Source organism: Geotrypetes seraphini, chromosome 1 (genome assembly GCF_902459505.1).
Source record: "Geotrypetes seraphini chromosome 1, aGeoSer1.1, whole genome shotgun sequence".
NCBI lineage: Eukaryota > Metazoa > Chordata > Amphibia > Gymnophiona > Dermophiidae > Geotrypetes > Geotrypetes seraphini.
In genome coordinates this window covers 530,340,758-530,362,921 of record NC_047084.1, presented here as the reverse complement: position 1 = coordinate 530,362,921, position 22,164 = coordinate 530,340,758, and the positions used below count along the sequence as shown (strand labels likewise).

Here is a 22,164-nt window from a genome sequence, read left to right as displayed (position 1 = left end):
GGCACACTACCATTTAGGCCAGAGTTTTCTTGGCCTAAATGTATGCCTAAGATGTGTTCCGCTGCCTATGAGTATACCTGTACACCCTCCACAAAGCACACATAAGAATATCTCTTCAAAATGCATGGAAACTCATTTGTTTGAGTTTACCCATACAAGGGTTGGGAGAGCAATTCAATAAAAAAGTCTTCTTAATTGTTAACATATTATGAAGCCCCCTTGTAAACTGAATGTCTAGCTATGAATAAAGATGGCCAATCTGCCTGTTTAGCAGAGTGATCTGTAGCAGTGCATCCCATTTCACCTCTAAGGGTCAGGAGCTGCCATTTTATAAGATGGCAGAGGTGAAAAGATGACAGCCTTGGACACCTTCCTGGATCATGTGATTTTTGTTCAGGAAGAATCCAACAGCTTTAATACAGAGTAGACCCTTTGCATCAGTCTATATTAATGCAGACACAATTGCAGCTTAATGCAAATCATTGCAAATGAGCCATATACCATGAAACTGCATGCTAAGCTCATTAATACGTATTTAAAATAGGTTAGTTCAAATTGCATGAAGTAATGTAATTTGTGCTCACCTGCTAGTAAGGCTAAAGTTTAAATAAACCTTTGGGCATGTGGTTAAAGATTTGTCTTGTTAGGCTAATACAAGGTCTGTGGCTTCTGTTTTCCTTGCTCTGTAAAACCAATAATTAAGGGAGTCTGTTCCAGTCCTCCACCTTCCAATCCCTAAAGAGCCCCACCCCCACCCCCCCAGAAATCTGAAACAAGGGAAAATGAGCCATGAGCATCTGGCACCTCAATAAACACTCCATGTCACTTTTTCTCTCTCCTAGGGTTCCCCAACTAGAAGCAAGTTGTAACAACATAAGAATCCAACCAGGGAAGAGGAGGAGAGGCTTCTGTCACTCAATTCCTCACCTTCCCACCCTAAACCTAAGGTTACCAGATGTCTGAGAAAACCTGTACATGTCCTCTTTTTAAAGACTGTTCGGGTGCCTAGAGGGATTTCCAAAACCCAGCAGTCTGTCCGGGTTTTAGAAGGTATCAAGCTCAGATGTCGATGTGATGTCACATGCATGCATGTGATATCATTGTGCTGACATCTGCGCATGTGCAAAGGTCCTCCAGATGTGACCCTGAGCTCAGGGAAGGAGACAAGAGGTTGGTTGAAGTGGTGTGGGATGGAGCAAGGTGGGGCTGAGGCAGAACAAGGCGGGGCCAAGTGTCTTCTTTTTTTTTTTTTAAGAGAAAATTGGTAACTCTACACAAACTAATCTTTCTAGGCTTCCATTACCTGTTTCCTTTCTTCCTTCCCTCTTCCTCCTTAGTTGCTGGAACTGAAGATCCAGGCTTACTCCTACTCTCACAGCCTCTGGTGCTCCAGGATCAGGGAGGCTAACACAGTGATAAAATTTGTCACCGGTCCCTTCCCCGCAGATAACTACAGGAAACATCTCTATGTCATTCTTTAAGGAGAGAGGTAAGAATCAGAGTATGAATGAATGGGCACAACCACTGACCCTCAAAGAATGCTAGTGTAGGACTGCGGTTGAGATAGACACTAAAGAATGACATGGGATTGTTTCCCACGGTTATTTGCAGGGACAGAAACGGTGATGAATTTTGTCACCATGTCATTCTCTACGTTCTGAGTCTTAATGGCTTTTCCCTTGACTGAATGAGGCAGCAAAGAGCTGTACTCCTGCCTCACGCTGGTGCCAAATTCAAAACGGCTGACATCATGTTTCATTATATTCCTCCTTTCCCTACATCCCACCCCTATCCACACCTCCTCCTTCCAGAGAAGAATGGAAGAGTATGGAACCATTAGATCCTTGTTTTATATTTAAAGGGATGTGGGCAAGATTGGCCCACTTGACCTCTTCTCTTTGGTGCCAGGAGAGAAGTGGGAAAAATCTTCTTACAAAGGGCCACATTAATGAGTGTCCCCTTCAGAGCTCTGATGGTGGAGCTGGGTATAGTCTGACATAGGGACTGTTACTGAACCTACTCAAAAGTCCCCAGTAATAGTCCGTCTCCAGAACTAGCACTCCTGCATCCTTCACTATTAAAAATAGTCCACAGAGACTGCCTGCCCTTCACTGAGTGTGTTCACCATGTGTCCTGTCCCATAGCAGTTGCAAGAGTCCCACATCTCTCATTCCATTCTCTGTCCCTGCACACACACACACCCTTGCTAGCCCTGTTATTAGCTGTTTGGGTGAACTGAGTTAATAGATTTTCTTTTAAACTGTCATAAAAATGACAGCAGAGTTCACCGACATCACTGTCAGTCCAGAACCATAGCAAAAAGTAAGTTGCACTTCTAGTATTGACACAATTTAAGGAGTTCTTTTACTATAGTGCGGTAAGTTTTGCACTTAGAGTTCAAAAAGTGGCCTAAATCAGTGCTTGGGTGATCAAAAAGCCAGATCGTCCAACAACCGATAAAGCTGGTTTTAGATGTATCTAAAACCAGCTTAGGCCTTTACCCTGCCTCTAAACGCCTAGAGCGAAAAGAGGTATTTTTAGAGGAGGGGAAAGGGCGGGAGGTGGGACGACCTAGACTTAGTCATACAGCAAGTATAACCAAAAACTTTAACAGGTTGCTCAGTCAGCACTGATACGTTTTGACTTAGACCAAATCAAAATAGGTATAAGTTCTGAATAGGGGCCGCTGAGTTGATCGTGGCTGCTGCGATCAGCTCAACAGCTCAGGCATCCTGCCCACCCCCCACCACAGCATGGGGGAATCGCGATCATGGCAGGAGAGATGCCCAATCTCTCCTGCCATGATCGCGATCCACCCCCAACAATACTGGCAGGAGGGAGCCCAACCCCTCCTGCCAAGGCACGAGCCCCCAAACTCACCCAACTCCCTCAAATAATGGCAGGAGAGACCCCAACCCCTTCTGCTGAGGCGCGACCCCCTACCCCCCAAAACAATACCAGCAGGAGGGAGCCCAACCCCTCCTGCCGAGGCGCACCCCTTCTGCGACCCCCCCCACCCCAACAATACCAGCAGGAAAAAAGCCCAACCCCCGCGGCAGGAAATATTAGGCATCTCTCCTGCTGTGATCGTTGGGGGGAGGGGCGGGGATTCTGTAACTGATGTTGTTTTTGACAGATGCCGGTTACAGAATCCAGCTTTTAGGTGAAGGACTGGCCTCTCCTTCGCCTTAAAGATCTTGTATAGGGCATTTGGAATTTGGTCAATTTTTTGGTTGATTATGTGTTCTAAGGTTAGATGTAATGGTGGTCTGTGCGATTAAACTGCTGAATGTAGAGGTAGGCCATTCTCAAAAAAAACCTCATTTTGGACAGTGTTTTTGAGAATGGACATTTTCCCTGCTGCTACTTTCAGCGTTTAGGGCCTTAGGCCAAAAGGGACTTAAGATGTTTTTTTCATTATGCCCCTCAAAATGTACATGATTAATGGGGAAGTATACCAGGGAATTAAATTACATCAAGATTAAAATAAAATAAAGGTGGGAGTAGGGGAAAGAGGAGAAACAAGAAGGGGGGGGGGCGCTTCATAGGAAGCGTTAGTAGTTCTCTGTTAAAATGTTTATGCATATCTGGAGGAGAAAAGAGGTTTTAGGTGTTGAAGGAATCCTTAAAAAGAAATGCCTTAACTTTGGATCGGAATTTACCTATATAGTTCCCCCTCCCAATTCGCAGTTTCCCCACTCTCGCAATTTTTTTGCCCCTTGTTTTTTAATGCAGAAACACTGCCCCGGACATCCCCCAGACCTTACCTGGTGGTCTAGCGGTGACACAGGGCAGGAACGATCTTTCTACTCTCCTGCTCCATGCAGAGCCGTCATCAAAATGGCTGCCGTGAGTTCCCGTTGTAGTCTCGAGACCAGGTAAGGTCGGGGATGCAGGAGGGAGGCAGGGTGGGTCAGAGCCAGCCCATAAAATTATTTGCGATTTTTCCTATTTGTGGGCTGGCTCTGTCCCTAACTCCCGCAAATATTGAGAGTCTGCTGTAGATGGTTCTAATTTAATATATAGGGGAAGGAACTTCCAGAGTGTGGGAGCAGTAACTGAGAAGATAGCATCATAGAATAATTTGCAGACTGATGGTATTACTAATAGGTGATGGTTGTTGGATTGAAGTGTATACCTCTATAGACTAATTCCGAACCAAAGTTAAGGCATTTCTTTTTATGTTCATTTTAAGCTATCACAGATGGCCATTCTTATAATCACCCATGTTATGCCCCAGCTCCTGCCCACTCCACCAATAAGCAGGTAACGTGAACCCACACTAATGTCTTCCATACAGTAAAATCCTTGTTAGCTGCTTAACACAGCTTAGTAAAAGCCCCCTTAAATCAGCTGTATACTTGAAGAGCTGAAGTCAGGGGCACCAGAAAGCACAGTTACTTACCGTAACAGGTGTTATCCAGGAACAGCAGGCAGCTATTCTCACATATGGGTGATGTCATCGACAGAGCCTGTATGCAGAAGCCTCACAAGCAGACTTGCTTGCAAAAACAAGAAGTTTTGAGTCAGCTGCACCGCGTATGCGCGAGTGCCTTTCCACCCGGCATAGGGTGCATCTCCTCAGTTCAGATAGCTAGCAGAGAAGCCAACCAGGGGAGGTGGGTGGATTGTGAGAATAGATGCCTGCTGTCCCTGGATAATACCTGTTACGGTAAGTAACTGTGCTTTATCCCAGGACAAGCAGGCAGCCTATACTCACATATACGTGACCTCCAAGCTAACCAGAATGGGATGGTGGGAGCGTAGGCAAATTAGGAGAATAAATTTTGTAATACTCTCTGGCCAAAATGGCCATCCCGTATGGAGAAAACATCCAGACAATAGTGAGAAGTGAAAGTATAAACCGAGGACCAAGTGGCAGCTTTGCAAATTTCCTCAATAGGTGTAGATCTGAGGAAAGCTACTGAAGCTACCATTGCTCTGACTTTATGGGCTGTGACTCTACTCTGTAGTTGTAATGCAGCCTGGGCATAGCAGAAGGAGATACAAGCATGCTTAGAGATTGGATCTCCCAACTTGTTTGGATCGAAGGAGACAAAAAGTTGAGGAGCAGTTCTGTGTGGTTTGTTGCGTTCCAAGTAGAAGCACGTTTACAGTCCAGAGTATGAAGAGCTGATTCTCCAGAATGAGAATGAGGCTTTGGAAAGAACAATGGACTGGTTGAGATGAAATTCCGAAACCACTTTAGGGAGGAATTTAGGATGAGTACGGAGGACCACCTTGTCATGATGGAACACAGTGTAAGGTGGATCAGCAACTAAAGCTTGCAGCTCACTGACTCTTCGAGCAGACGTGAGACCAATGAGAAACACCACTTTCCAAGTGAGATACTTCAGATGGGCCGTAGACATTGGTTCAAATGGAGGCTTCATCAATTGAGCAAGAACAATATTGAGGTCCCAAACCACTGGAGGCAGTTTGAGAGGAGGTTTGATATTGAAAAGTCCTTTCATGAATCTGGAAACCACTGGATGAGCAGAGAGGGGTTTCCCTTCAATTGTACTGAGATGGATTTGGATCGATGTAGATTTGAGGCCAGAGGTGGATAAGTACAAAAGATAATCTAGAACAGAAGATAAGTCGGAAACCTGAGGCTCCTTATCATGAGAGATGCACCACGTAGAAAATCTAGTCCATTTTTGGTGGTAGCATTGTCTAGTGGAAGGCTTTCTAGAAGCCTCTAAAATGTCTCTTACAGGCTGAGAAAACTGAAGAGGAGTTATGTTGAGAGGTGTCAGGTGTAGAGATTGCAGGTTGGGATGAAGTAGAAATCCTTGACTCTGTGTAAGCAGAGACGGAAAAACTGGTAGAAGGTATGGCTCCCTGCTACTGAGTTGAAGTAGAAGGGAGTTCCAAGGTTGTTTCGGCCACCGAGGAGCAATTAGAATCATGGTGGCATGATCGTTCTTCAACTTGACAAGAGTCTTGAGAATGAGTGGGAATGGAGGGAATGCATACAGGAAGAGATTCGTCCATTCCAAAAGAAAAGCATCTGCCTCGAGGCGATGAGGAGAATATATCCTGGAGCAGAACTGAAGCAGTTTGTGGTTGTGGGAAGCTGCAAAGAGATCTAGTTGAGGCGTTCCCCACTGTGAAAAAATGTGATGAAAAGGCGAGAAATGGAGTGTCCATTCGTGAGGTTACAGAAGACGACTCAAATTGTCCGCCAAGCAATTTTTTGTCCCTTGGATGTAGACAGCTTTGAGGAAGGTGTTGTGGCGGATTGCCCAGAGGACTACCTGGTCGTGAAGAAGATGTTGAAAAGCATTGAGAGTCTTGAGGATCGCTCTGAGTTCCAACAGATTGATATGACACTGACGATCCGTACTGGTCCAGTGGCCTTGTGTACGGAGACCATCGAGATGAGCGCCACAAGCGTAGGTCGAGGAATCTATTGTGAGGACCTTCTGATGAGGGGGCATTTGAAACAGAAAGCCTCTGGAGAGATTGGAAGAGAGCATCCACCAGCGGAGAGACTGTCTCAATGAAGGAGTGACTGCAATGTGGCGAGAAAGTGGGTCGCAAACCTGCGTCCACTGAGATGCCAGGGTCCACTGAGGAATTCTGAGGTGAAGTCTGGCAAAAGGAGTCACGTGTACTGTGGAGGCCATGTGACCCAGTAGTACCATCATGTGTCTTGCTGAGATGGAGAAGCGGGAAGACACTGTATGACAGAGCTGAAGGAGAGCTTCAGACGTTGTTGCGAAAGGAATGCTCTGAGTTGGATAGTATCCAGAACAACTCTGATGAATTGTAAATTCTGAGAGGGTTGAAGGTGTGATTTGGGAAAATTGATTTTGAATCTCAAACTTTGTAGGAACCACGTAGTCCGTTGGGTCACTACAATAACTCTCTGAGATGTTGAATCTTTGATGAGCCAGTCGTCTAGGTAGGGAAAAACCTGAAGACCATGGATACTTAGAGCTGCTGCTACTACCGCCAGGCACTTGGTGAACACTCTGGGAGAGGAAGCCAGGCCAAAGGGCAGCACTCTGTATTGATAATGCAGATTCCCCGGATGAATGGATGAGGCCGGATGAATGGGAATATGAGTGTAGGCCTCCTTGAGATCCAGAGAGCATAACCAGTTGTTCTGATCTAGGAGGGGATAAAGGGATGCCAGGGATAACATTCAAAATTTTTCTTTGACAAAAATTTGTTGAGAGCACTGAGATCCAGAATGGGTCGCAGATCGCCCATCTTCTTTGGAACAAGGAAGTAACGGGAGTAAAACCCCCTGTTCTGCTGTTCCAAAGAAACTGGTTCGATGGCACAGAGATGAAGCAGGGTTTGAGCTTCCTGAAGAAGAAGGGTGTTCTGGGATGGACTGGAAGGATACTCTCTTGGATGAAGATCTGGTGGAATCTGAGTGAAATTAAGAGAGTATCCTTCCCTGATGACTGACAGCACCCAGAGGTCGGATGTGATAGTCTCCCATCGGTGGTAAAAATGATGGAGACGACCTCCAATAGGGGGAAGATAGGACAGAGACAGAACGGTGGATGTTATGCTCTGTTTTAAACAGTCATAAAGGCTGTGTAGCCTTAGGTGCAGCAGAAGGTTGAGGTTTTTGTTGCTTCTGATTCTACTGTTTCTTGAGAGGAGGGCGAGTGTAAGGAGCCGCTCTTGGAGCAAAACGCCTCTGATAAATAGGAGGAGGGCATGCAGGTTTGGCAGGATCTGGCTTGGGCTTAGGTCTGACAATAGAAGCAAAGGATTTTTCATGCTCAGACAATTTCTTGGTGGCTGCTTCAATAGATTCATTGAAGAGGTCATTGCCTGCACAAGGAATATTAGCCAAGCGGTCCTGAAGATTAGGATCCATGTCAGTGGTACGAAGCCGAGCAAGGCGGCACATTGCTACAGAACAAGCAGCCGCTCTGGCAGACAACTCAAAGGCATCGTAAGAAGACTGGAGTAGGGGGAGTTGTGATAGAGAAACGATGACTTCTTGAAATTCAAAATGCTTTTGAGTGTCTAAATAAGAGATAAATTTAGGCAATAGAGCAATGAGGAACTCAAAATAAGTGATAAAATGGAAATTTTAATTAAGGACTTTAGAGGACATCATGGCATTTTGATAGATGCGATGTCCAAATTTGTCCATAGTTTTCCCTTCCCTTCCAGGAGGAATGGTAGCATAAACCTTGGAAGGATGGGACCTTTTCAAGGATGACTCCACAAGTAGGGATTGGTGAGACAACTGCGAATTCTCAAATCTTTTGCAATGGAGAGTTTTATATCTGGAGTCCAATTTGCCTGGAACAGCTGGAATTGCATAAGGAGTCTCCAGGCATCTTGTAAAAGTCTGAGACAAAAGCTTATAAAGAGGAAGCTTAAGTGACTCAGTCGGAGGTTGAGGAAGATGCATGACTTCGAGATACTTCTTAGAGTATTTGGAACCAGCATCCAATTTAAGGTCCAAGTCTAAAGCCATCTGATGAAGAAAAGAGGAGAAAGATAGCTGATCCGCCAATGCCTTGCCTCGAGAAGGACTCGAGGTTGTCGAGGCAGCCTGGGTCGAAGATGAAGCTTTGGTAGGAAAAAAAGGCATCAAAAGAATATGGGGACTTGGATGAAGCAATTGAAACCGCTGAGTCCTCGAGGTTTGGAAGTGGAGACCTCGATCGAGGAGTCGGTGGTCTAGTAGAACTGGAAGGCGTAGATTGAGGCTTAGTTGAAGAAGGACGCTCTTTGGAAGAAGAGCTGTGCCTGGAAGTATGCCTCGAGGAAGGTCTCGATCGTCGGTGAGAATGGTGCTTGGAAGCTGATCTCGAAGATTGAGGAGACTTCGCCCCGGAGATGGAAGCAGCTGATGGCACCAAAGAATGGATAGGGCTGGAGGCTGTGGATCAAAGCTCCAGAGGCTTGATGGAGGAACCTCGATGCACTCCCAAAGACTCTGAGGATTCCTGTCGAGGCACTTTCAAAGAATCTGCTCCTTGCTTCACGTGCATAGATACCAGACCAGACACTCGCAGAGACTCTGCTCCCTGCATAGAGTGTGTAGGCTCAGCCTGAGGCATAGGAAGAGGCTCGACCTCGCGGGAGTCTGCAGAATGCCCAGGCTGGATTAGAGTAACAAGCTTCGGTCCCATATTATTGAGGAACTGAATGAATTGCTTCTCTAACATGGTCTAGAAAAAAGCCGGCAAGGATGGATCCGCGTCATAAACTGGACCACCTGCTTTGGCTGGAGGTTCCACAGAGGCAGTAGAAATGTGCTTTGACTTGGAAGTCTTAGGCACCTTAAGCACCACCGCTGGAACTTTCTGTTGAGCTATCTGACCTGAGGATACAGGGGAAGATACAGCAGGAGTTGTCGAAGAAAGAGCCGCTGCAAACGAAGAAGGTCTGATGAGGCTCGAAGTCGAAGCAGTAGAAGCAGGAGGGACCTCGGTCAAAGATGAGGCCGAGGCCACCTTCAAAGTCGACGGAGTGGTCGAAGAATCCATTCTGAAGAGCTTCTCCACTAGAATTCGACGATGTTTAAGTGCTCGAGGTTGAAGAGTAGCACAGCGCTCGCACAACTTCGGTTGATGGTCCGGCCCAAGGCACTTGAGGCACCAACGGTGTGGGTCCGTGAGGGAAATCGCACGCTGGCACTGGTTACACTTCTTGAAGCCCGTTGCTGGCTGGAACATAGGAGGAAAAATAGCCGCCACAAAGTCAAAGCCCTTGGGCTGCAGCCGAGCGGCCTGCCCCGGCAGCCGAATGGAAGAAATACATTTTTTTTAAAACTAGAAATAAAAGAATACAGCGATTCGTGAAGAAAAAAAAATCACAAACCGCAGTGAGAGAAGGCACAAAGTAACAAAAGTTAAACGCAGAGAGTCAAAGACGGACTTGGCTCCACTGAAAACTGAGGAGATGCGGCCTACGCCGGGCAGGAAGGCACTCGCGCTTGTGCGTTGCGGTTGACTCGAAACTTCTAGTTTCTACAAGCAAATCTGCTTGTGAGGCTTCCGCATCTGGGCTCCGTCGATGACATCACCCATATGTGAGAATAGCTGCCTGCTTGTCCTGGGATAATAGATCAACACATATCATCCTATTGTATTTAGATGAAAGATGTTATGAAAGCTCAAGGCTCAACAGTATAAGTGTATTCACCTACACACAAAATATTAATTAGCAAAAATTCTAATCTTGTGACAACTAATTATTGTTTCTCTACACAATTTCAAAACATAAATGATTGGCAAAATCAACTAAAAAAAGAAAGACACTGAGCCAAAATACAACTTTTAAAAAAAAATGAATTAAGAACTTTCCACACAGAAAATAAGAACGCAGTAAGATGATTTAAAATCACAACAATTGGAATAATTAAGCAAAAGGACTTTCAAAAACTATTACATCATGGATCAAAAGGAATGAAGTAAAAATCCAAAGGAAAAAGGAAAAATCATAATAATTTTAGCACTAACAAAGTATCATGAGCATTATTTGTTAGTACTGCTGCTTTAAGATAAGGTAAATTTAATTCACATTTTATTCTCCTCAGGGCTATAAAGAATTGGGGGGGAAAACCCAAAACAAAACCCCAGCCAAGTACAATGTACTTGTACATAGGCTGAAATCGATGTCACTACAGTTGTTGAAAATCAGTATCCGAAAAATACACAAAGCTGTATGCTCCACCGAGCTGCGGTCTTGTTTGAAATCTTTACTGTAGATAGTTATATGAGCTCCGAGGATATGTAAAACACCACATGTATAGTTTTAACTAAATTTTGACATTATTAACCAACAGTTCCATTTTCTTCAGTTTGCGTTTATTCTTTGGCATTGGTTTGTCATATAGGCCATTTTTAAGAAGATGCTCCTTGCTGTGATGTACCTGGGCACCGTGTTGCAACTGAAACGAACACAGAGCTTGAAGAGGGCGAAGTATAGTCTGTCAAAAAAAAAGCAAATAAAGAAAAACATTTTTTTTAGAAACCCTTTAAAGTAGAACCTTCTGAGACTGCTTTTCTTTCTTCATACTCCTTTCAAATTCTTTTTTAACATGGCATTCCATTCTACTACTAACAGTATAATGTTCCTAGCACAAAACCTATACATGGTGATTTAATTTCTACATATTTGAAACCAGTCAGGTCTATAATCTACATTGCTATTCAAGAAGTAATTGATAGCATGCATTTTTTAGGGTAGACGTGGGCAGCCTCACAAGAGCAAATTCTCCTCAATCATTCATAGAGGGTTATTATGTTTTTCTTCATTATGTGTCAAAAACACTGTATTCAGTAGTTTTCTTTCATGCAGAAACTTCAACAGAAATCACTATTCACAAGGCCTTAAAAGTAAGCTATGCCTTCTATATATTGTGAGGTATTGCAAAAGAACAATAAAAAAATTCTCAATTTATATCAACTAAAAATGTGGCTAAATCATTGTGTTTCACATTCCAAAACCCTTTACTGCCACTGGCATCTGTAAACAGAATCTGTAAAAAATATTTTTGCAAAAAAAAAAAAACCCTCACACTTTTTCCTCTGCAAACATCTTGAACCTTGTATCATTTTTGACACAACTAAAAATTTCCATTAGTGTAAAGCTTATAAAGATATCTGATGATGTGCACTTGTAATTCTTCTCTACGGGTCTCGTTTACTAAACTCTTTCACCAACCTCGGATGTACACGATCCGGCCCCATCGCTTTGTCTACCTTTAATTTAGCTAGTTCCTCACAAACACAACCCTCTGAAAATCAATAAGGGTTTACCACTCCTCCAATTCCTATTCACATTTATCTTCTGCAGTCCTTCTCCCAGCGCTTCAGTTGTGAACACAGAACAGAAGTACAGTGGTACCTCGGTTTACGAGTGCACCGGTTTGCGAGTGTTTTGCAAGACGAGCAAAACATTTGCAAAATCGGTGCCTTGTAAACCGAGCATGGCTCGATTTACGAGCACACCCCCCGCAATCCGGCACCCCCCCTGCCTCGAACCGGCAACCCCCCCCCGCCACGATCCGACCCCCCCCCCGACACAATTGGGCACCCCCCCGCCGCTTCTTACCCTCATCTGGGCACTCTTGAAAATCGGCCTTCTCTGCTGGGCCTTGAGCATGCTCAGATGCTCAAGGCCCAGCAGAGGAGGAAGCCGATTTTCAAGAGTGCCCAGATGAGGGTAAGAAGCGGCGGGGGGGGGAGGATGTCGGATCGTGTCGGGGGGGGGGTGCCCAATCGTGGCGGGGGGGGGGGGGTCGGATCGGGGCGGGGGGGTGCAGGTTCGAGGCAGGGGGGGCCTGATCACGGGGGTGGGCGCCTTTGAGGGAAGCAATGCCGGTTCTCGGGGGGGGGGGGGGGAGGGAACGCATCAAAGCGAGTTTCCATTATTTCCTATGGGGAAACTCGCTTTGATAAACGAGCATTTTGGATTACGAACATGCTCCTGGAACGGATTATGCTCGTAATCCAAGGTACCACTGTATTTGTTAAGTAATTCAGCCTTTTCTTTATCAGCTTCTACATATTTATCCCCTTTACCCGAGCCTCACAATGCCACTTTGCACTTCTTCCTATCACTAATATATCTAAAAAATGTCTTGTTTCTCCATTTTACCATGTCAGCTATTTTTTCTTCCATTTCTATCTTTACTTTCCTGACTATTCGACCAGTCTCTCTTAACTTTTCCAGATATTTTTGCCTTTCTTTTTCTTTCTGCAATCTTTTGTAGTTTATGAAAGCTAACCTCTTATTACTTACCTTCTCAGCTACTACTTTTGAGAAACAAAGCGGCCTTCTTTTCCTCTTATTTTTACTTACTTGCCGCACAAAAATGTTTGTCACCCAAACAATAACTCCTTTCAATTTTGCCCACTGCATTTCAATTTCTTCCAGAGATTCTCATCTAGATAATTCCTTGACATCATCCTCATCTGAACAAAGTTACCATATTTTTCGCTCCATAAGACGCACCTGACCATAAGATGCATCCTAGATTTAGAGGAGGAAAACAAAAAAAACCACATTCTGAACCAAATTCTTCCTGCCAGGCTCTGCACCCTGTCCCCCTTCCCTACCAGGCTCTGTATCCTGTCCCCCCTCTGGTAGTCTAGTGGTAGGCCGGGACAGGGCACAGAGCAGGCAGGCCTAGCGACAGGCTGGCAGGCCCCATATCCCCCGTGCACCCCCCAGTAGCTTAAATCATCTCCCATACCCCCTATGTACCTTAAATCATCCCCCATCCCCCCACGTGCCCCAGAACCTTAAATCATCCCCCATACCCCCATATAACTTAAATCATCCCCCCATACTCCCACATGCCCCCAGTACCTTAAATCATCCCCCCATAAAACTGCATGCCCCCCAGTCCCTTAAATCATCCCCCCACGTACCCACAGTACCTTTTTTAATCATCCCCCTGTACCTTTAATCATATCCCCTCGATACCTTTTTAAAATTCTCCCTCCTTAGACAGCTCTCATCTTTCCCAGCCAGCGGCACACAGGCCAGAAGCGCAGAGATCAGGAGCAAGCCCTCCACGCTCCCGCCTGGGCCCGTGCCAATCTACGAATCTCTGAGTCTCGCGAGAGCTGACTGCAGCCATTTGGAGATCGGCACGGGCCCAGGAGGGGAGCGCGGAGGGCTTGCTCCTGATCTCTGTGCTTCTGGCCTGTGACGCCGCTGGCAGGAAATACACTGGACCACTAGGTATGAAAGCAGCGAGTGGGTGGGTGGGTGGGTGGGTTTTAAAAATGCAGCGGTGGCGGGGTTTTTTAAAAAAAATATGCGGCGGCTTAAAATATGCGAGGAGTTAAAAGATGCAGCGGTGGTAGCGGGCTTAAATTTGTATCTTTCGCTTAATAAGACGCACTTACATTTTCACCCCCTTTTTGGGGGTGGAAAAGTGTGTCTTATGGAGCGAAAAATATGGCAGTTTTTAAAAGTCTAGAACCTTTACTTTTGAATGAGTCATCTCTTTACCCATCTTAATATTAAACCGTACCATGCAGTGATCTCTGAATGCCAGATGATCACCCATTGTAATGTCAGAAACACTTTCCCCCATTTGTAAGCACTAAATCTAGTATAACCCCAACCCACGTGTGTTCCATTACCAACTGTTAGAACAGTTCTCCTCAGAGAATCCAGGATCTCCCTACTTCTAAAAAACCTTGCAATAGTGATACCCCATTCAACATCTGGCATGTTAAAATCACCTACTATAACATAACAAATTAATTTGTATACTGCAATTACCTCTCAGTTCAAGGTGGTTAACAAAAATAAGAGTGTACCGGGTGTTCGGGATGTGCCACAGTTTGGAGGGGATGTATGGTGGGGGGTCTCTGTGTAGTAGGCTGCAGGATCGGTGAGTGGGAGGGAGGGAGGAATCTGATCTCCCTCCTGGTACAGCTGATTCTGGCAGGTGAATCCCCCATCATCTGAGCCGGCAAGACTCCCCGAAACTGGCTCAGCAGATCAGGAATCCCATGCCACAATCAGACAAGATAGTTGGGTACGTCTGCAAAACTTGCTTTTACAAAATTGGATAGCTCTAAGTCTAATATATGTTGGCACTGTCAACTTGAAGCAGGGACTTTAGATCATTTATTATTCTATTATCCATTTATTATGAATTTCTGGAAATCAATTTGGGACCAAATTAATTGTTTATTAGATAACCCAGTGGCATTATCATATGATACTGTGCTATTTGGTATGGCAATGAGAGCAAAAAGTCAGATTTCTACAAACAATAACAAATTATTACTCATAATGACTGGTGTTACCATTCAACAAATTACGTATAATTGGAAAAACTGGAGTAGATTAAATTATAATTTTTGGTGGAATTCCTTATGTCATATATATAAAATGGAGAAATTTCTGGCAATATAGCGGGGTAGTTTCAAGAAATTTCAAGATGTTTGGGAGCCATTAACAAAGTATTGTACTGATTAGATGAAATTTTATTTTCCCTTAAATTTACAAGTTCAATTGTGAGGGAAGGGGGTGGAATTTTATAGTTATGTATTGTATAAGTATTGATTATTTGATAGGTAAGGGGGGAAGGGGAAGTTAAGTATTTATCACTGTTACCATTGATGATTATTAAGTGATATAGATATTGTTAATTTGTTTGGACATTTTATCACACTTATTGTAAGTTTGAAAATGAATAAAGAATTTTTTTTAAAAAAAAACTTGCTTTTGTCCGTTTTTGATGTGTACATTTTTATTTTTGAAAATGACCAAAAAATATAGACGTCCTAAGGACCAAAATAGGTCATTTTCAAAAATAAAAGATAGATGTCTGACTGTTTTGAAAATGGACATTTTCTGTACTGGATTTCTGGACGATTTTTTCCCCAAAAAAACCAAATTTGACTTAGACATCCTATCGAAAATGCCCTTCCACATCCAGAGTTGAATGCAATACTCAAGGTGAGGTTGTACCATTGAGTGATACAGAGGCATTCTAACATTTTTAGTCTTGTTTACTATCCCTTTTCTAATAAATCCTATCATCTTGTTTGCTTTTTTGGCTGCAGGTGGAAGGTTTCAGCATATTATCTATGACAACACCCAAATCTTTTCTTTGGTGCTGACCCCCAAGGTGGACCCTAACATATGGTAACTATGATTTGGACACCGGTCACAGTACAAATCCCTGTGGCACTCAACTATTTACTCTCCTCCATTGAGAAAAATGGCCATTTAACCCTACCCTCTGTTTTTTGTTAGATAACTAATTCCTAATCCACAACTGAACATTGCCTCCTACCCCATGACCCTTTAATTTTCTCAGGGCCTCTCATGAGGTACTTTGTCAAAAACTTTCTGAAAATCTATATATACTACATCAACCGGCTCACCTTTATCCACAGCTTAATCAAGAAGTCAAGCATTGTTAAAGCTAGTTGTTGGATTCTGCACATGAAACAGAACCTTTTTTTCATTAGTGTTTGTTTTTAAAAAAATTCTTTATTGATTTTTAATCAAAAACAGTGTCATACAAATGAAAGAACAGTAGTTTTCACTAGAATTTTTAAAAATTGTGATATCTCCAAAACTGAAACACCCTAATAGTGCAGTATCCCAGCAGCATGGGCTTTTTCTGTTTTGAGCTGTTTTGACATTGCCTAAGAGATTTTTATCCACTTCTTCACCAACTTCACTTTGGATTCTCGAAACGTGCAGGTAGCGGTAGTCATCCTACTTCCGTCTGGCAGCCAATCAGAATGCACTTATTTTTAAAGGTTTCTGAGGCAGGACGCTTACATTGTAAGCCTCTGTAGTATGTCTACAGAGACACATACCCACGCTTAAGCTCACCCAAGGTGGGGTGTGGGCATGGTTTCATCCAGAAGTGGCCTTGGGTAGACTAAAGTGTTGGTAGCATCCCCGTAGATGTGTGACAGATGCCTTAAATGTAGGCCTGCAAAATGCTGGCCTACATTTAAGAAGTCTGTCTGGGAATGTAGACATGATTCTGAATAAGATGACAATGTGTGATTTACATGCAATCAGCAGCCGCTTCTTAGGCAGCTGCCAATATTGGTGTCCTATACAGATTCAGGCCCTTTATGGACTAGCTTGTTTTGCATCGCATCTCACTAGCACCTTAATCTCTGCTCCTGACGAAGATACCGAAATGGGGATCTGTCGAGTGGCGATACAAACCTTGATGGGATTTAGCTAAGTACTTCTCCTTAACGGTTACAGTTTCTCAATGACTTTTTACTATTAGCACATTGCACTTTAATGTTTTTTATATAGACTCTTGATGATTTTTTGATACCGGGAGATTAAAATGTTTTTAATTTCTTTTTTTCACCTGGTTTGATTTTATGCCTATGGTTTATGGATTTTTGCACTGATAAATTTAAAATTATTGGACATAATGATGAATGGGGCAGGTTTTATTTAGACCTTGAGTCTACTGCTTGTCATCTATGAGATCTTGCCCAGGGTTAAATCTTGCTCTCACTAGTGAGCTTTACCCGTACTGATGTCCTATTATTATTGACTTAAGATAACTTTTTTAGTATCTGTTTGAGTCTTCCATTCTGGCATACTCTCATCAGGCGATAAAAAGTTTGTTGCCAATTGTGTTTTGCATATTAGAATAATAGCATGCATATATGCCTATGCATGCACACATGTATATATGTCAATATGCCACCCAAGCGCTATTCTCTACATATATTATTATCTTGCATAGTACCTATTTGCAAGGGACCATACACATGGGCAGAATAAGGACAGGACACAGGCAAGGCTCCATGTAACTTATATAATATTGTAAGTTAAGTGTGTCCCTACTACATATAGGTGCCCAAAGATACACCAGTTCTAGGGCTGATATAAATTTAAGAACACCTAAATGTTTTAGCACACTGATACAGGGTCACACTACAATTCTATAACAGAACCTAGGTTCTGCTATAAAACAGGTTCCTACTGCTTGCCCTTGGGACACCTACAAAGAGGCATCCAGCTGTAGAATTGTCCCATACATCTCAAACTCATCAATGTTCTAAGATAAGTAACATTTCATTGCGCTGTTTATGAACTCTGCAAATACTCATACTCATACTTTTACTTTTCACACACCTCTACATCTACAATGGGCACAAACGAGCCCAAAGAACTTAATTATACAAGAGAACTATGCTACCCAAAGAAAAAGATCACATCAATTCAAAATATTATTACTTTACAGGCATATTGTAATACATCTTGCTTACAGGCATGTGAATATTTATGACGACTGAAATACTAAGGCAAAATTGAGCATATACAACACCAGACATAGAAAGATTTTTCTATTGCTAGTACATCATACTCCTTGAATTACTTTTCAAAGGTGTTAAAATATTTCTGAGTTTGGTTTTCTTGTTCATTGGCAAATGCAATGCCACATTTGCCTACCCGTCTTCTTTGTCATATCCCCGTCTTCTTTGTATATTTAAGATGTTTGAGACAGATAATAATGTTTTAATACATGCAATGCATACCTCCTCAATGAAATCATTCTTTTCCATGAGTGCAAGTGCAACAGCTGCACACTCTAGTGTCGAAAGGCATGTATTTGTAGGCTGGGTCCGAATAACATACTGACTTGAAATACTCGTTTTCAGCTGCACCTAAAACCAAAACAACAGCTGAAAAGGACATCTACTATATCTGGGATACCAAGAGCACTGTTATATGGTTCTTGACCTAAAAACTGACATTCTATATAGCTGTGTTCTAACACTTTGCATATACTGTAAAAACTCTAGTACTTTCACAGATAATGTAACTTTCTGCATTTCACTCTGCTTTAATTTGACCTCTAATAGTATCTCTTATTTTCCAGTGACAGGAATGAAACATTATCCCCTTAATTATACAAGTATAGCGCTCAAAAATGCTTGTGCAAATTTGGGTACACATCCAAACTGAGGGCTAGATTCTCAAAAATTTGTGTTAAAAACCAACGGGCTGCTGTCGCAGCCGTTATTGTAGTGGTTTAAAAAAAGCAAGTTATTCTCCAAAAAATGCTCATGTAAATGAGGTTGGCGGAGAGTAGCGAAGATTTGCTAAATTTGCATGTGCCCATCGCTGGTGATAGCAATGGGCACATGCGCAGAATGCAAAAAAAAACCCCAAAATCCAACAACAACAAATCAAGATACGAGCCAGTCAATCAACCCCCTACCCAACACCCACCCTCGCCCATCAGTAGGAGATGCACACACTCCCTCCCACCATAAAAAAATGCCATCACACCCCCCATGGCAGTGGGAGAGATGCCCACTCCCTCCTCCCCGACACCCCCAGGAAGTGGGAGAGATGCCTACTCCCTTCCACCAGCCCTCCCCCCGTGCCTCTGATGACCCCTCTTCCCCCTTCCCTCACTTACAATGGCTCGCCAGAGGAATTCATACTCCCTCCGGCCAGCAGGCACACCTCTTCAAAATGACAGGACTTTCCCTCCCAGGTGCATCCTTGGATGCACCAGGGGAGGGGCCTAAGGCTCTGATTGGTCCAGGTTGTTTAATGTCCCTCCTCAGAAATACCACCTAGGACTCAAAAAATCTCATTGTCCCAGACCTGGGACAATGATATTTTTTGAGTCCTAGGTGGTACTTCTGAGGGTCATAGAAGAAGGCTAATTATGAGGTCAATCCATGGAGAGTATTAAATAATACACACTCTGAATGTATATATGTTCCAGCATAACTCTGAAGCGCATGGAGAGATTTCAACCAAACTTGGTATACATATCACTTACTATCTGGGAAAAATACTGTGGGGGTTGGAAGGGGGTGACATGTAAAAATTCTCAAAAATGACAGATATTACTGTCTACCCTGTAGTTTTTGGCCTCGCTGAGATGATGTTCCAGTATAACTCTGAAACACATGGAGAGATTTCAACCAAACTTGGTATACATATGACTTACTATCTGGGAAAAAATATGGTGGGGAGTGGGAAGGGGGCGACATGTAAAAATGATCGAAAACGACAGATGATTGGGATAAATAAATATCCGAGCAACGCCGGGTAATCAGCTAGTACTAAAATAAATAAAGGTGTGTGTAAATTTTTCCATGTGGATCCAAAAAGGAGGTATGGTCATGGGATAGGCATAGGCAGGTCAGGGGCATTTCCAGGATTTAAGCACAGTGTTACATAATTAGGAGAATCTGTGCCTAATTTAGATGTAAGGATTTACACCAGGGTTCAGTGTAGTACTGTGAGCTGCCATGAGAGTTTGCAGTAGCAATTTTTTCAGGGAAGCCATAAAGGGCAGGAACAAGTAGCCTGTGCTTCTACCCCACACACAGATGTCAGGTCTGTAGGTGTTGTGGATGCTTAAGCACTTCTAATACTGAGCAAACTCCTTAACTGTCCATGAAAGGCTAATTTCTGTTGGGTTTAGCACCCCAAGTCATTTTGCAAAGTTGAATCCCATTCCCCCATGGACTACCATGGACCTCAGGTAGGTCCAGGAGGGCCTAATAGATTACAAGGGGGGCAGGGTTTGTGAAGTGGGATCCTTGATTATGGAAGCAAGTTGGAGGGAGGGGACTTTGTCTGTTTGACAGCTTCAGATATTATGGCCACTCCTATTACAGCAGCAAGATGAAACCTGGAGTAGCCTGGTAAGTGGTATAATGAATCATAGAGATGGGAACTCAAGTCCATATTCCACTCTAACCACTACACTTACTACGGTGGAATCTGTGTACTTTCCAAACCCGACAACAGGGGGTACTATTTTAGATTTGGTCCTTAGTGGAATGCAAGACTTAGTATGGGAGTTAACTGTGTTGGGTCCGCTGGGAAACAGTGATCATAACGTGATCGAATTTGAGCTGATACCGGGAGTAACGTCACAAAAGAAATCTACTGTAGGGGTGTTTAATTTTCGAAAGGGCGACTATGATAAAATGAGGAAAATGGTTTAAAAGAAGCTAAAAGGATCGGTTGCAAAGGTTAGGTCTGTAAACCAGGTGTAGATGTTATTTAAAAATACCGTCGTGGAAGCCCAGACGTATTCCGCATATTAGCAAAGGTGGAAAGAAGAGGAAACGAGAGCCGGCATGGTTAAAAGGTGAAGTGAAAGAGGCTATTAGAGCCAAAAAAAACATCCTTTAAAGAATGGAAAAAGGATCTGAATGAAGAAAATGTGAAGAAACACAAGCACTGGCAAGTTAGATGTAAAGCACTGATAAAGAAAGCTAAGAAAGAATATGAGAGAAATGTGCAAAAGAAGCAAAAACTCATAGCAATTTTTTTAGGTACATCAGAAGCAGAAAATCTGTGAGGGAATCTGTGGGACCGTTGGATGACCAAGGAGCAAAAGGGGTGCTTAGGGAGGTTAAGGCCATAGCGGAAAGACTGGGCTTGATGGACCGTTGGTGTGACCCAGTAAGGCTATTATGTTCTTATGTTATGTTCATTCTAATCCTACTGTACTCACGAATAGGTATCACCTGCAGGCATAAGGGCTATTGGTATTACAGTTGGATAGATTGGGTTTGGGAGGGTTCACTATACAATATAAGGGGGCTTTGGTGAGATATATACCTGGGACTTTTTATCTGAGGTTCACTACAGTGCTCCCTAGGGTGACCCATTTCTCTGCTGGGATGTCTATGTAGCCAGTCTACTAAGAATGCTGGCCCTGGGCAGACAGTTTCCAAAAAACAGAGCTATCTGATACAAACTACTCACAATATCACATTCACTCACAAACAAACAAATCAACCGATCAAAATAAATAGCCATGTAGAATTATTAAAGCCAACTAATCTTAAATTCTAAATAGGAACTGCACTAGTTAATTAAATCTTGTCAATCACACTGGGACAGTTTACTCCAATGATTTATTTATGATGTATTCTGTCTGGATATTAATTTCAATACCATATATATGTATTATTAAGCTATTGTGTATTCTGAATACTTATTGCGTCTGTTTTATTATAAATAAATAAAAATTACTGAACTTAAAAAATACTGGCCCCTCCTACATCCTTATGATTTGTTCTGTACATATTTGTTTTAGACATGTTTTTTTCAAAAATGGTTCAAAAAGATAAATGCACTGAGAACAAAATATTCATTTTTTAAATAAAAAAAACAAAAAAAAACCCAGGATAGACATTTTGCAGTTTTGAAAATGGGCATATTTGTTACTGGGTTTTTTTTTTTTTTTGCATGTTCTGCAAAACATAAAAACATAATGGCAGATAAAGGCCAAATGGACCATCCTACCGCCCATCCACATTATCCATTATCTCCTCCTCTCCCTAAGAAATCCCACAGTGTTTGTCCCCATCATCACTACTGGGAGACTATTCCGAGCACCTACCACCCTTTCTACAAAAAAGTATTTCCTTAGATTACTCCGGAGCCTATCACTTCTTAACTTCATCCTATGCCCTCTCATTCCAGAACTTCCTTTCAAATGAAAGAGACTCGATTCATGCATATTTACACCATGTAGGTATTTAAACGTCTCTATCATATCTCCCTTCTTCCGCCTTTCCTCCAAAGTATGCATATTGAGATCTTTAAGTCTGTCCCCATATACCTTATGATGACGTCAATAAACTATTTTAGTAGCTTTCCTCTGGATTGACTCCATCCTTTTATATCTTTTTGAAGATACAGTATCCAGAGTTA

At 43.0% G+C, this 22,164-nt stretch overlaps 1 protein-coding gene and 1 long non-coding RNA gene across 2 annotated transcripts in view; one reads left to right on the top strand and one right to left on the bottom strand.

Annotated features, from left to right (window-relative positions):
• Nucleotides 1-1,556, top strand: part of LOC117352554 — a 109,208-nt gene extending 107,652 nt beyond the window's left edge. The window contains exon 4 of the long non-coding RNA XR_004537721.1: nucleotides 1,338-1,556. This is a non-coding gene — a long non-coding RNA (uncharacterized LOC117352554). The remainder of the gene's footprint in view (nucleotides 1-1,337) is intronic.
• Nucleotides 1,557-10,260: 8,704 nt separating this feature from the next.
• Nucleotides 10,261-22,164, bottom strand: part of DTWD2 (DTW domain containing 2) — a 182,712-nt gene continuing 170,808 nt past the window's right edge. The window contains exons 5-6 of the mRNA XM_033929040.1: nucleotides 18,000-18,128; nucleotides 10,261-10,921 (exon numbers count right to left, since the gene is read on the bottom strand). Of these exons, the coding sequence (XP_033784931.1) occupies nucleotides 10,751-10,921; nucleotides 18,000-18,128 (300 nt within the window). The 3' untranslated portion in view covers nucleotides 10,261-10,750. The remainder of the gene's footprint in view (nucleotides 10,922-17,999; nucleotides 18,129-22,164) is intronic.